The 16,118-nt window shown below is 37.7% G+C and overlaps 1 protein-coding gene across 1 annotated transcript; it reads left to right on the top strand.

Annotated features, from left to right (window-relative positions):
* The first annotated feature begins 590 nt into the window (after positions 1-590).
* LOC143849896 (linoleate 13S-lipoxygenase 2-1, chloroplastic-like) lies at positions 591-14,920 on the top strand. The gene is made up of 10 exons (XM_077359191.1): positions 591-957; positions 3,346-3,620; positions 4,692-4,929; positions 9,427-9,744; positions 9,830-9,915; positions 11,045-11,155; positions 11,367-11,668; positions 12,611-12,877; positions 13,751-14,092; positions 14,396-14,920. Exons 1-10 carry the CDS (start codon positions 606-608, stop codon positions 14,811-14,813), a joined length of 2,709 nt encoding a protein of 902 aa, XP_077215306.1. The 5' UTR covers positions 591-605; the 3' UTR covers positions 14,814-14,920.
* Positions 14,921-16,118: the final 1,198 nt, after the last annotated feature.

Raw genomic sequence — 16,118 nt, forward strand, 5'->3', positions numbered from 1 at the left:
CAAACAATGTTGTAATCAAACAATGCTATAATTACAATCAATCAATGCTGAATCAAACACTTGAATCAACTCAACTCAACTCATAGAAGCAGAAATTACACTCACATACTATAACAGTGCGTGCGTGGGTTTTCACTTTTAACTTTTAACTAACAAATGAAAAAAAAAAACACACTATAACTTATGTGACTAGGGTCGGGTCGGGCCCCTTCAAACCCGGCTCGACTTGAGATTCATGCGGACTTTTGGATGCCCAACCCGGCTCGACCCGAAACCCGAGAAACCTGAACCCAACCCAGGCTATTTTCGGGTCGGGTCGATGCGGGTCGGGTAAAACCCGGCTCGAGTTGCAGCCCAATTCAGAAGAATCACATGCTTTAATGTACTGATTTTCATTAAAAAAGGTGGGTGAGAGAGAGAGAGAGAGTTGCTTAAAGTAATCCGAGGTGAGGTTAGCAATATCCAATTGTATTCCACCACAATTATACCTCATGAAACTCATGTACATATTTTTTTTTGTAGAAAGAGGAGAGAGAGAATTCTTTTATATAAGGTGAAATTGCACAACCCATTCCTCATATTTCCTAACCCTTACTACACCCAAAATGTTGAAGTCTCAGCTCCACCCATCTCCCCTTGCTCCCTCCCCCATCCTCCTCCATAGCTCCGTCACTTCCCATTACTGGACGCCTGCATCTATTTTCCAAATCACCCCAGTCATTTTCCGTCACCGGAGACCAAAATCTGGTAGCATTCGCTGTGAAGCCACGACCAATGATCCCGTACATGGGACCACCACAGCACGGACGACTGTCAGTGTTAACGCCGTTGTCACCATTAAGAAAACCATCGGCGGCTTCCTTACAGACGTAGGGTGGGATCGTGGCCTCGATGATATAAGCGATTTGCTTGGTAAATCTCTTCTTCTCGAGCTTGTCAGCAGCGAGCTTGATCCAAGTAAGTGATTATCAGAACAAAATTTTGGCTCCTTTCCCCTCTTTCCTCAGTATAGTTTTTTTCAGAGATTTTTCATACTATTATTATCATTGAATTTTTGTCAAAATAATTAAAATCTCCTGGGAAAGCCGATCCGCCCGTTCGATTCGTTGATCTCCTAACATGGAGGAATTAAAATCTTACATATATTAGAGCTTGAATAGCCCATCCTGGACGAACACCATATCTGTTAGATCAACGCTTAGGAGAATCCCTTTCCATTCAAGGGCTAGGATAATCCAAATGAGATGGGACCAACCCCAGCAGTTCGGGCTCATGGTTGCCTATTGGGTCAATGGAAAGGATCACGTACAAGTGGAAAATGTTGGGTCCAGGGCCTGATCATTAGGAAAAAGAACTACCAGTGACCGTTGGATAAGAATTTTTGAACTGGTTGGGAAATAAATATGTAGGAAAAATCTAAGCAAGAAATGAAAGGTTATGGATAGGTTCTCTACCAAAATAAGGGAGAGTAAGGCCATGTTTGGATTGCTGGATTTCTTTGGAAAAGTTCGTAAAAGAAAAACTTTTCCAGAGTTTCTTGCTTTTTTATGAAAATTAAAGAAGTAACTTTAACCGCATCAGTTCAAGTTTTATTTTGAAGAGACCTTCAATTTATAATGATAACCCTCTAAATAAGTCATAACCATATCAGTTCCCTCTAAATTGTGGAAATGAAATAATTTATCCAGGAAGAAATTTTTCACAAGAAATATTTTTCTTGCAATTCAAAAAGATCCTACTCGAAAAATCACTGAATTACAAGGTGGTCTTGCTGATTTCTATGCAACGTTGCATAGAAATCAGCCAAAAACTTATTTAATTTTTCGCTTAGAAACTTTGTTTGGATGGATCTTAGTTCACGGCAAAGCTACAGGAAATGTTACTTTACTACTTGTCATAAAAATATAGGCTACTGATATTGACACTAGCATGTTTTAATCACTGTTCAAACTCAGCTTGTCTATTCTTTTTTAATTGCCTTATTAAAGCTTTTTAGTGAATTTAATAACCTTTTGACAGCTGTTTAAATAATAAAAGACAAGATGAGAATGTGTGAATATCAGCAGCCAAAATATATTGTACCATGATGGGAAGTGATACTTACGCCCCTTTTCATTTCCAGGGACACCTGGCGCCAGTGTATCAATGACTAAAAGGGGGCTCATGTACTTGACGTAAAAAAAAATCCAATGGCCTTGATTGCCACGTACACTGGCGTTGTGTGTCCCTGGTGATCAAAAGGGCGTAAATATCACTTCCCTTTTTTGAGGGGCAAAATTATTGGGAGCGGCGCTCACATGGCTGCGTCGTGCCTCATTAGTCCGACTATTCTAACCTATGATTGTTTTTTTTTTTTTTTAATTTCTGCTGACTTTCTCATGAAAAATCTTCTTAATCTTTGGTAAAACATCTTTCTCATTCAAAAAATAGGGTAAAAGAACAGATGAAGTGTGTGAGGTAGATTATGACAACGTTGTCGTTACCTGTAGTACAGATAGATCTTGAATATGGGTGTACAAATGAAGACAAATAATGGTTTCGTAAATGATGAGATGCAACACATTTTAATGGGAGCGAATGATGCGCTTTTGGTGTCTTCCCAACCACAAACTCCATTCATTCTGGACCATTTGGAGTAGCAAATGTGGGTACCGAGGCTGAATCTTGTACAACCATAACAGTGATGGTTGGATAGCAATTTGTACCAGACTAGCCACCACCCACATAGTTCAAATGAAAACTCAACTCGAAAAGTGAGTCAAATACGAGTCAACTCAGACGAGTGACCATGGGAGGGAATAAAAAAGTAGAAGAGGGGGACATATATACCTAGAATGCCCAAAGAGCCGCATCTTAAGGTGGTCCTTTTGGCCTCAACTCTATAACCAAAGATTTAAGTTCCTGTCAATAATATTTAATGGACCATGGGGATTCCTTCTTGTCAACAACCTTATCAATCGAGGTTTAATTGTCTGCTTCCAGCCAAATGTTAGATAGGCCGATACTTTAGAGTACCTCAGCTCATCCAACATACTTCTAGTCTCTGCCTACAAGTTAGTGCCATTATCATAAAAGTGAGAAAAAGCAAATAAAATCTCACATTTATGGTTTCTTATAAATCCTCCACCACAAAACCAGGATTGCCTTTGGAAGCACCATCCCTGTTCAATTTGAACTCATTCTTCTCAGGCCAAATTATTATTATGGTATTTATGCTTCTAATCATTAAATTGTGCACCCTCTTGCACTATACATAACTATTTGAAAAACATAACTGTTGAACTCCTAATCTGCAATTTGATTTCATGGTCTAGACAAAATTTGTTTTATTTATTTATTTTGAAGGAACTGGATTGGAGAAGAATACAATTAAGGCAGAGGCACATAGGTCAAAGTTGAGTCATTCGAATGATGAGGTGAAATATGAGGCTGATTTCGAGGTTGAGAAGAATTTTGGTGAAATTGGAGGTATTTTTGTAACAAATGAGCACCACAAGGAGATGTACTTTAAAGACATTGTTCTCTCCGGATTTCCCAACGGACCTCTTCATTTTACATGCAATTCATGGGTTCATTCCAAGACCGCTAGTCCAGAGAAGAGGGTCTTCTTTGGTAGCAAGGTCTGCTCTTTCTCTCTCTCTCTCTCTCTCATCACTTAGCATATTTGCAGGAAGAAGCTCTATTTTATTCGAGTTGCAAGTTATTGAAGTATAAATGATAAAAGTTTAACATGGTATCATGGTATCAGAGCAATTGCCTCAGGGCAGGTCTTGGGCTCCAAACCCAACAACTTATAGAGTTGTAAAAAATCCATGAGTACGATGAACCCAAAAAAAAGGGGCTACGCTTGAGGGGGAGTGTTGAAGTATATATAAATGATTGAAGAACACTAACTCTGACAGGTTAAGCTTTAAGAGTAATTGGTTGTTTAACACAGCTGTTCAATAGCACCTACTAAGAAATAAACACCTAAACCTAATTAAAGAAAAAGATTAATAAGAAATTGGTTTTTAATAGCAACCACCAACAAACTTGTAAAGCAATTATTAAAATTGACTAATATCACTACCATGTTTTGAAAATGGGATGAACTCACCCTGTTTTTTAAAAAACAACTGGCTAGTGAGAGTTTTTGGGAATTGTATTAGCATTTGATTACTGGTTAAGTAAAAAAGACAAGGTGAGTTTGGTTATATCAAAACATGGTAGTGGGAATATCAGTAGCCTTAAAATAAAGAGAGCTTAGAGATAAAGGATTTTCTCTATGATCCCAAATGAATTTCCACTGGCAAAAAATGCATTAACTGGCAATATTTTTGGATAAAAATACCACTATCTTTTTAATAGCAACCACCCACGAACTTGTAAAATAATTATTAAATTAATTCAACCGACAAACAATGCACTAATTGGCAATGTTTTCTGGACAAAAATACCCCCATCTTTTTACAAATTAACCAACATATCTCTACTTCAGTGGACATGGCCATTTTATGAACCTGACACAAGGTGTCAAGAACACAAGCTCATGTCTTAGTATCTTTTTCCAAACTTTTCAAGATCTTTTGATGAAATGTTTTACCTGGAAAAACCTTTTACCTAAAGATATGGGTTGAATTTTGAAATACAATTTTTCAACCATTTCAGCAACAGTATTTTTACGTACTTACGTGTATTTGTGTGTGGAACAGTCTTACTTGCCATCACAGACACCAAGTGGTCTGAAGCGGCTGAGGGAGAAGGAATTGGAAACTCTACGAGGCAATGGAGAAGGAGAACGCAAGACCTTTGAGAGGATTTACGATTATGACAGATACAATGATCTAGGAAACCCTGACAAGAGCGATGACCTTTCGAGACCTGTTCTTGGTGGCAAAGACCACCCTTATCCAAGGCGTTGTAGGACAGGGCGGGGAAGATCGAAGAAAGGTTCGATGCCATAAACTTTCCTCTTCCATGCATGCAAACTCAAAAGGATATATGTTCTAAAGAGGAATAATGATCATGTCTTCATTAGAGAAAACCCTTTTTTCCGAATTTTCTCCCATTTTGTTAAGGGTGTCAATTGGTCAGGGTCGGGTTGGGTTGAAGCCAGCCCAGCCCTATAACCCAATCCATGGTACCTCAACACTAACCCAGCCCAACCTGAAGATCAGGTTGATGAGTGTCAACCCTAACCTAACTCTCCTTTAAATCACTCAAACCTGACGCCACCCTTCTGTCCTTGGGTCAGCTCGGTTTAGGTTGGCCAAGGGCAAAATTAGAAAAAAAAAAAAAAAAAACTATATATATATATATATATATATATATATATATATATATATATATATATATATATATATATGAGGAAAATGATTGTGAGCTTGAAGCTCATATAGCTTATATGAGCTTGAGGGCCCAAACACATGTGGGCCCACATTATTAGGATGATCCAAAGCATTCATTTGAAAGGCCCTTACTTAGATAGGGTGTGTACAAAAAATCAGCTCCATAGGATCATCCTAACCCATCCAAAAGTGGAGGGCAAAATGGACAGATACCATTTGCCACAAATCTGCCCATTTTTGCCCTCTGCTTTTGGAGGGGTTAGGATGATCCAATGGAGCTGATTTTTGGTACACACCCTATCTATGATGGGGCCTTGCAAATGAATGGTTTGGATCACCACAAAAAGTGTGGGACCCATGTGTTTGGGCCCTCAAGCTCATATAAGCTATAGGACCTTCAAGCTCACAATCATTTTCCTATATATATATATATATATATATATAGAGAGAGAGAGAGAGAGAGAGAGAGAGAGAGAGAGAAAACAGTTCCTACACATATGTGTAGAGAGTTCTCTACACACTAGCTTAAAATACAGTGCGGGCCCACATTGTTTGGGTGATCCAAGCCATCCATTTTAAAGGCCCTCACATAGATATGGTGTCTACAAAAAATCAGATCCATAGGATCATCCCAACCCTACGATTTGTGGAGGTAAAATGGATGTCTTTAAACCTTCACAAATTAGTCCTTTTTTTCCCTCCACAGTTCGAATGGTTAGGATGATCCTATGGATCTGATTTTTTGTGGACACCCTATCTATGTGAGGACCTTAAAAATGAATGGTTTGGATCACCCAAATAATGTGGCCCCCACTGTATTTTAAGCTAGTGTGTAGATAACTTATCTACACATGTGTGTAGGAACCGTTTTCTCATATATATATATATATATATATATATATATATATATATGAGAAAAGTGTTGGTGTGCTTAAGTGGTTATAACGCCTCTCATTCATTTAAATGTTTGGGTTCCACATACAGGAACCAATGGGAGGCGTTATAACAACTTAAGGGCACAAAAAATGGTGCGCCAACAGTTCTCTCTCTCTCTCTCTCTCTCTCTCTCTATATATATATATATATATATATATATATATATATATATATATATGTTATAACACTTCCCATTCGTTTAAATGTTTGGGTCCCGTTGGGCCCCGCTTAAGCACACCAATGTGGGCCTTATAACAACTTAAGCGCACCAAAAAAGTGGTGCGCCTCACCAACAGTTTTCTCATACATATATATATATATATATATATATATATATATATATATATATATATATATATATATATATGTATGTATATATACTAGTAAAAAAACCCTCTGCAATGCACGGGCCGACAAAGAACTGTACGGACCACATCATAAGTTGATCCAAACCATCCATGTGATGGAACACAACGTAAATAGGCTGGATCCGTAAAATCATTTCCATAGGCTGATCTTAGCCCTCCAATCTATAGAGGTTTCTATAATTGTTGTTCATCTGAAGGTGTCTGGAATTCGTCAATATTTTTAAAGGTGTCTTGAATTCGTAATATCATGTAATTACTACAAACTTTCCATAATTTTGCATATAGAAACGCTGTCAATGTTGACTTTCGTGACACATTTATATTAAAAAAAGTAGGGGGAAAATACTAAAATGACTTGTTGACCCTCACATAGTTAGTTTGGACATACATATGACAAGGGCATTAACTGTAAAAAACCACCATGTTGATGTGTTAAATTAGATGAATTTTGAAATAAATCAAAAAATTATTCTCTTTTCTCTTCTGCTATATATATATATATATATATATATATATATATATACTAGTAAAAAATCTCGTGCGATGCACGGGCCGACAAAGAACTGTACGAACTACATCATAGGTTGATCTAAACCGTCCATGTGATGGAACACAACATAAATAGGTTGTGCTCGTAAAATCATTTCTATAGGCTGATCCTAGCCCTCCAATCTATAGAGGCTTCCATAATTGTTGTTCCTCTAAAGGTGCCTAGAATTCGTCAATATTTTTAAAGGTGTCCAGAATTCGTAATAACATGTAATTACTACGAACTTTCTGTAATTTTGCATATAGAAAGGCTGCCAATGTTGCCTTTCGTGACACATTCATATTAAAAAAAGTAGGGGGAAAACAATAAAATGACTTGTTTACCCTCATATAGTTAGTTTGGACATACATATGGCAAGGGCATTAAACAGTAAAAAACCACCATGTTGATGTGTTAAATTGACAGAATTTTGAAATAAATCAAAAAATTATTCTCTTCTCTTCTATCTATATATATATATATATATATATATATATATATATATATATATATATATATACACACACACACACACACACACACCCACTAGTAAAAGACCCCGTGCGATGCACGGGCCGACAAAGAACTGTACAGACCACATCATAGGTTGATCCAAACCGTCCATGTGATGGAACACAACATAAATAGGTTGTGCCTGTAAAATCATTTCCATAGGATGATCCTAGCCCTCCAATCTATAAAGGTTTCCATAATTGTTGTGCCTCTTAAGGTGCACGGAATTCGTCAATATTTTTTAAGGTGACCGGAATTCGTAATATCATGTAATTACTACAAACTTTTCATAATTTTGCATATAGAAAGGTTGCCAATGTTGACTTTTGTGACACATTCATATTAAAAAAGTAGGGGGCAAATAATAAAATGACTTTTTTACCCTCACATAGTTAGTTTAGACATACATATGGCAAGGGCATTAAACAGTAAAAAACCAACATGTTGATGTGTTAAATTGACAGAATTTTAAAATAAATCAAAAAATTATTCCCTTTTCTCTTCTGCTATATAGATATAGTGGGATCCAGAATATTTTGACAGGTGGCCGAAATCCGTAGTATTATGTACCAAACGCACGCGTTCTGTGTTAAAAAATAATCGGGTTCGTCAATATTTTGAAAGATGTCATGAATCCGTAGTATTATGTAATATGTTCACAAAAATACGTAATATTATGTAACATATGCACCAAATCCGTAATCTTGCAAAGAAAAAAGGCCACCATGTTGACTTTGTGGACAAAATATATAATAAAAAATTGAAAAAGCAGGGTAAAATAGGTATTGTGAAGGGGTATGATTGGAAATATGGAGCTTTAATGGGGGCTTTTGTTAACAAAAGCAAAAAAAAGTGATGTATAATTCTATTAGAATTTTGGAAGAAATTCAAATAAATGTTTCCTTTTATACTCCTTTGTTAACAAAAGCAAAAAAAAGTGATGTGTAATTCTATTAGAATTTTGGAAGAAAATTCAAATAAATGTTTCCTTTTCTACTCCTTTGTCCATTTAAAGCTGATTTTTGGTACACACTCCATCTATGATGCGGCCTTTCAAATGAATGCTTAGGATCAGCCCAACAATGTGGCCCACCCTTGTTTTACACTAACGTTAGCAGCTAAGCTAGCTGCTAACGTTAGCAGGAACCCTTTCCTCTCTCTCTCTCTCTCTCTCTCTCTCTCTCTCTCTATATATATATATATATATATATATATATATATATATATATATATATATATATATATATTTTGGGTTCGAAGTTGCGGTCGGGTCTCAATAAAATTTTGAATTTTGAATTTTACATGTTCTTTTGCATCTCCTAAAGAGATAACCTCTGCCTTCTCTCTCTCTCTTGTAATCTCTTATAACAAGAAATTGTTGTAATATTTTATAAATAGAAAGCATCCCCTCATACCAAGCTCGTGTATCTATCCTTCTTATGATGATGTGCCTCAACACTAACCCAATCCATAATTAAATCGGATTGGCTTTTCCCAACCCAACTCAACAGAAGGCCAACCTAACCCCGGTAGAAATCGGGTTAAACCCATTGTTCGGGTTGGACCCGACCCAAGTTGCGCTCCCACCTTTTGTTTGTCATTTCACAAACATCACTTTACTTTCAGTAAAAGACAAACAAAACGGGTGGAATTTTGGGAGAAGGGGTGGAAATATCATTTCCCAGACGCAAATAGAATGTCCTAAATCTATCTTTGAGAAATTAATGTTGTTTATAGTGTGTGCATGACTCAGATCCTTTATCGGAAAAAAGTGGGTCGACCTATGTGCCAAGAGATGAAGCATTCTCGGAGGTGAAGGATGTGACCTTCTCAGCAAAGACATTGAAATCAGTATTGCATGCTTTAGTTCCTTCCATTGAGACAGCTTTAGTGGATACGAAGCTCGGATTCCCTCTTTTCAAGAACATAGACGACCTCTTTAATGCAGGTCTGACCTTACCACCCCCTAAAAAGGCTGGGTTCTTTCAGCTCCTCCTCCCAAGGCTTGTTAAGGCTATTAAAGATGGTGAAGATGACCTCTTACTCTTTGAGACCCCCAAAATGATTAAAAGTAAGAATAAGATCAATATCTCTCTCAATCGTTTTTTGAATGATACCTCTCTCTTATCCATTTTTTCCTTACTTTTTCTCCATAGGAGACATATTCTCTTGGATTAGAGACGAGGAGTTCGCTCGTCAGACTCTTGCAGGCATCAACCCTATGGCCATTCAATTGGTTACGGTAAGAACATATATTGAAACCTAGAAGCTTACATGCAGAAAAAACCTTTCTAAAATCATGCCAAAAGACCAAGATTTGATGCTTTAAAAATATGCAACAAATAAAATGACGAAAATATAGAAAATAAAAAATAAAATACTTGTTAAGATGACGAAAATATAGAAAATAAAAAATAAAATACTTGTTCAACACCAGGGGCGGAGCTACATGTCGCATAAGGCCCAACTTAATTAGGCCAAAGTCCTTAATAGGCCCAACCCAATTGAGCCTAGCCCCCTTTAAAATTTGAGCTGCCCCCTATGTATAAGCTTGCCCCCCTTATGTGTAAATCCTGGCTTCCCCACTGTTCAACGCCATGCGTTCTCTATCAAATTGGTTACTGTAAGAACATATTACATAGAAGCATGCATGCATGCATGGGATCCTATGTGTGAGGTGTTTAATACAAGGAATTCCTAACTCAGGGGGCACCCTTGCAACAATCAGCTGAAAGGGTACCCCGATTGGCGGCACGTCACCAAAGTGCATTTAATCTTAAACTCAGGGGCATCCTTTCATATAATGCACTTTGGTGACATGCAGCCAATGGGAGCACCCTTTGATCAGCTGATTTTTGCAAGGGTGCCCTTGAGTTTAGCATACCTCGTTTAATATACATAAGTATATTAACGTCGAGGATATTGAAGTATAACTGCTAGCAAAATGGGATTTCGTTTGGGAAATACAGAAAAAATCCGATACATGCGCTGATGTGCGCTGATGTGCAAGACGACAAAGTGAGCTCCCCTCTAATGCAAATTGTTTGACTTTCATCTTTATTTTCAAAACAAAATCCTGTTTTGGAATTGTTTTCCAATGATTAAATAACATCAACACTAACAGCTTAAGCTTTTGGAGTACTTGGTTGCAGCAATTGCCTCATACATATGGCAGGTCCTGAGTTTAAAACCCAACAACTCCATGATATTAAAAATTACCAGCTCAAAAAGCAAAAAGAGAGGCAGTTATGCTGGGATTGAACCTAAGACCTCTAGATTGAGATACAAAGACTAACCATTTGAGCTAAAGGCTCAATTCCCATGTTAATTAAATTGCTTCAATTATGCAATTTAAATTGAAATTTGTGCAGGAATTCCCATTGTCGAGCAAACTCGATCCTGAGATCTATGGCCCACCGGAGTCTGCAATCACGAAAGAAATTATCGAACGAGAAATAAAATCGGTTATGACAGTGGAAGAGGTAAGGAAGAAAACAACATGCTCTTATATAATTATTTTTTTTATCAAAGTTCAGAACACAGAGGGTTCTCTCAGGGGAAGTGGTATGACCACCCACGTTTTTCATCTCATTAGTTCATATACAAATAATAGGGTGATGCTGAGATGGTATTAGATATGTCGAAGAGCTACAGAGAAGGAATCATCTCTCTAACCCCACTTATTTTTTGCAGGCCATAAAGCAGAAAAAGCTGTTCATTCTAGATTATCATGATTTGTTTTTACCACATGTGAACAAAGTAAGAGAGCTAGAAGACACCACACTGTATGGGTCACGCACGCTCTTTTTTCTTTCCCATGAGGACACTCTGATGCCCATTGCGATTGAGCTTACTCGCCCCCCTTCGCCAACCAAACCCCAATGGAAGAGAGTCTTCACTCCTGGCTGGGATGCCACCAACGCCTGGCTCTGGAAGCTCGCTAAGGTTCATGTCTGTGCTCATTGCTCTGGCTATCACCAGCTTATCAGCCACTGGTAAGAATTCACCCTCCTTTCATTTCATTAGCCCTTTTTTTGTTGCCCCCAAGTTAGTAAGAATTCGAAAGATCAGACATTAAATAAGCTTGTATTTCTTTAAGCATTTTGTTGGGTTCGTCGTGAGAAAACATTATATTTCTATTAAAATAATATTGAGATTGTCTATGGCTCTATGCCACCAAAGGATTGATCTCAAAGTTAAATGGTGAAACATCGAAGTTCTTATAAGAATCCACCTACCTTTCGTTTCATTGTTGGAAATCTAAGCTTGACAATTTGACTATCTTGAAACTTGCTACATGCATGGAGCTAGCCATGCACCCATTGAATGTTGATGCATTGGAACTTTGATACTTTAGGACCAACTAAATTGAGACTTGTCACATTGACTTGACTGCATGGGAAATTTACTCTCTTGTGGGTTTATGTTCGTGGGCCTTAGGTTTTGTTTTGGAATTGTGCTAGTCATCTACTTTACTTATGTTTTACATTTGTTAGTGTTTTCGTGGCAGCTTAGGGAAGCTAAATATAGTTAAGAAATGTTAATCTCCATTTTCCCATGTAAGCCTGTTGACTAGTGTAACATCTTAGGCTTCATTCTTTGTGCTTTTGGTCTTAAGAGAACAATTTTATTCTCTTGAGTCACATGCATCTTCTCCTTCCATCTAGTTGGTCTCATTCCAACATTCATTAAGCCTATTTCCCCCCCAAAGTTAGCCGGGATTCAAAAGATCTAAAGTTGAGAAAAATTATGTTTCTCTAGGCATTTTGTTTGATTCGTCATGTTAAAACACTACATTTCTATTAAAAACACTATTGAGATTGACTTTGCCAAAAAAGATTAATCTTTTATAATCAAACTTAACTGGTGAAACATCGAAGTTCTCTCATCACTATGTTTCAAATCTAGCTATAAGAATGTGATCTATGCTTTTGCAGGCTAAGAACACATTGCTGCACAGAGCCTTACGTAATTGCAACAAATCGGCAATTAAGTGTGATGCACCCAATTTATAGACTTTTACACCCCCATCTCCGGTACACAATGGAGATCAATGCACTCGCACGGGATTTTCTCATCAACGCGAATGGAATCATAGAGAGCAGCTTCTCTCCAAGGAAGTACTCCATCGAAATAAGCTCTGACGCCTATGACCAGTTGTGGAGATTCGACACTGAGGCACTACCAGCTGACCTGATTAAAAGGTAATCCCATGTATAATCTTGAGTTGTTGATTGTTCAGTTACATTAGCAGAACTAGTAATTTAACATTAGAGGGGAAATTTTCCTTTATATAATCTCAAAATATGGTATTGCTAAAAGTACAAGATATTTAAAGATTGAAATAAATCAATAATCTTATATAAATAGGACAAACACTAATCCTAATCAAATTATGATGAAAATACCTTAGTATTTTCTTCATTTTCTCCAAACAATTTTTTCTAAACATACAATTTTCATCATACTATTGCTGTGAATATTGCAGACTGATCCATCCACAATTTTCTCCAGCACCTTCCATTTTTTTTTCTAGCGTATTCCATTTTTTCCTGCTTTCATTTTTCTTTTTCCTTCTCCTTCCGTCTTTTCTTCTTCATCTTCCTCTTCATCTTCCTCTTCTTCTTCCTTTTTTTATTCCTTCCTCTTCCTCTATTTTCTAATGGCTCCTCTTCCTTTTCCTCTTCCTTTTTTTGATTCTTCCTCTTCTTCTTCCTCTTCCTCTTCTTCATCTTCTAAGTTGCAGCGCGGTGACGGAGATGGAAAAGAAGAAAAATTTTGAAAAGAAGAAAAAAAGTGAAAAGAAGAAGAGGGCAAAACTTTCTTTTAGGGGCACGTATATTAAATCAAATAATAGTGTCATTCACCTATCATTTCAGATATTCAAAGCAATTCTTTTGTAAATTTACCTAAAATAAATTAATCAAAAAGAAAACTCATTCAAATAGCATACTACTTCAATGAAAAACACCCAAAGCTCGAGGTGGGAATGTATAAAATAAACCACAATCTTTGGAAGTGTTTTCCTTTTCAATATCTTAGCTAACTAAAGCTACTTTCATGTTCCAAAATAATAGGGGCATGGCGGTTGAGGATCCAACGGCCGCCGAAGGCCTAAAATTGACGATTGAGGACTACCCTTATGCCAAGGATGGCCTCCTCATCTGGTCAGCCCTCAAGCAATGGATCACCGACTATGTAACTCACTACTATCCTGATCCAAACGGCGTTTCATCAGACTCTGAACTCCAATCATGGTGGACTGAAATCCGAACTAAAGGCCATGAGGACAAGAAAGACGAACCATGGTGGCCGGTCTTGAAAACCACTGACGATCTAATCCAAATCCTTACAACTATCATTTGGGTTGCTTCCGGCCACCACGCCGCCGTCAACTTCGGCCAATATCAATTTGCAGCGTAATGTGAATCAACCAATTACTCCAAAAGCTTAAGATATTAAAGTTGTTACTTAATCATGGATTTTGGTAGGGCAATGATTAATTAAGGTGCATTGGAAACATAATTTTACACGTTTTGAGAATGTTTTGAAATTTTTACATGTGTTTTAAGACTTTTTCAATGGAAACTTGTGGAAAATTATGTTTCCGATGTAATCATTTATACTTAACACCCGTGTGTAAATGCCATGTGAATCGACCAATTACTCAAAAAGCTTAAGCTGTTAGAGTTGGTGTTATTTAATCATTTATACTTGAACAGGTACTTCCCCAACCGGCCCACGATTGCTCGAAAGAACATGCCAATAGAAGATGAGTCAAGCCAAGAATTCTCACGCTTTCTGGATTGGCCAGAATCTACACTACTAGAGCTTTTGCCTAGCCAAATTCAGGCCACCACAGTGATGGCAATCTTGGACGTGTTATCGAACCATAACCCCGACGAGGAGTATTTAGGAGATGTGCCAGAGCGGGCTTGGGTGGAGGAACCAATTATAAACGCGGCATTCAAACAGTTTAGTGGGAGATTAAAGGAGATTGAAGGGATCATAGATTGGAGGAATGCGGATCCAACTCTGAAAAATAGAAGTGGTGCTGGTGTTGTCCCGTACGAGCTTCTTAAACCCTTCTCTGTACCTGGGGTCACAGGAATGGGTGTTCCTAACAGCATCTCCATTTGAAAGTAGTTCTTATTGCCCCTTGTTTGGTAATCTTTTTCATGTTAAGTCTAGCATGTCCTTTTTTTTTGAAAAGGGCAACAGAATATATATATATATATATATATATATATATATATATGTAAAAACAGAACCGAGGTGGTCCTGAAGGAACAAAGATAATACAAAGATAGCAGTACAATAATTTAAGGAGGTAGATAGTCAAAGCACTCAAACGCGGCCCGAAAGACTCCTTTCTTGGCAAGGGTGTCTGCTTCCGCATTGGCTGATCTCCTGACATGGCGAAAAACTATTGAGGAGCCCTTAGCTCTGTCCTCTATTTCCTCTAAGAGAGGCAAAAATCGCCAAGGGGGAGAAGCGTTACCCGAAAGCCAGCGAATAACATTTAAGGAATCCCCTTTGACGATAATTTTGTCGCACTCTAGACGAGGCATCGAGAGAAGCCCGCTATGAACGGCTCGGACCTCTGCCTCGTTTGAGTCTGCCACTCCGATAGGCCCCGAGTAGGCCTAGAGGACTTCCCCTTTGTGGTTTCTACATAACCCCCCTACTCCTGCCATTTCTAGCATGTCCTTTTTAATAAGATATTAAATGCCAAATAAGACGACTCATGGTAGGAATTAATGTTGCTCTGTTAATTTTGCCTCTGGTTAAGGCTTTCATTAAAATAAACATCGAAAGGTACACAACCGTAGTAGACAGATATTGTAGCCACTTTGGTTAGTTACATCAACTAACTAATAGTGGGCACAACTATGTTTTGATAATTGCACTAATATCTTGTCTTTTAAAAAGGTTATGACAGTTTCTAAAGTGCTCTATGAAGCCAATTAAAAAATAAAAGACAAGCTGAGTTTCTGCGATTATTAAAATATGGTAGTGCCAACATCAATAGCCTTTCAATTATTAGATTGAAGATGACTAAGTCAAATCACAACATTTGGGGTAAATGTCGTGGGAGAAGGGAAGCTACTTACCCCCACGAGAACGGAAAATTGAGGGGAATAACCCCACTGGAACAATCATAACGTTAGGATAGAGGATAGCCAATTATTTAACGCAACTAGAACTATAGAAGACACCCACACCTCTTCATGTCCGCTTACTCATGGGGAAGCTTGGATTTGAAATACACAGGGAGGTAGCGAGCGCAATAAAAAAACAACGGAAATATATATTTCTTATTTTTTTTTATGGCCAGAGGATTATGGCCTAAAATAGGGACAGGTTTTCAGAGGAATTTAGGCTTGAATGTAGGTGGTTGATTGAAATATGTGGGTAGATGGGTTGTCACTTGTCAGTTGAAGG

This window comes from Tasmannia lanceolata, unplaced genomic scaffold (genome assembly GCF_043159265.1).
Source record: "Tasmannia lanceolata isolate RefF3 unplaced genomic scaffold, GAP_Taslan_0.1 ptg000003l, whole genome shotgun sequence".
NCBI lineage: Eukaryota > Viridiplantae > Streptophyta > Magnoliopsida > Canellales > Winteraceae > Tasmannia > Tasmannia lanceolata.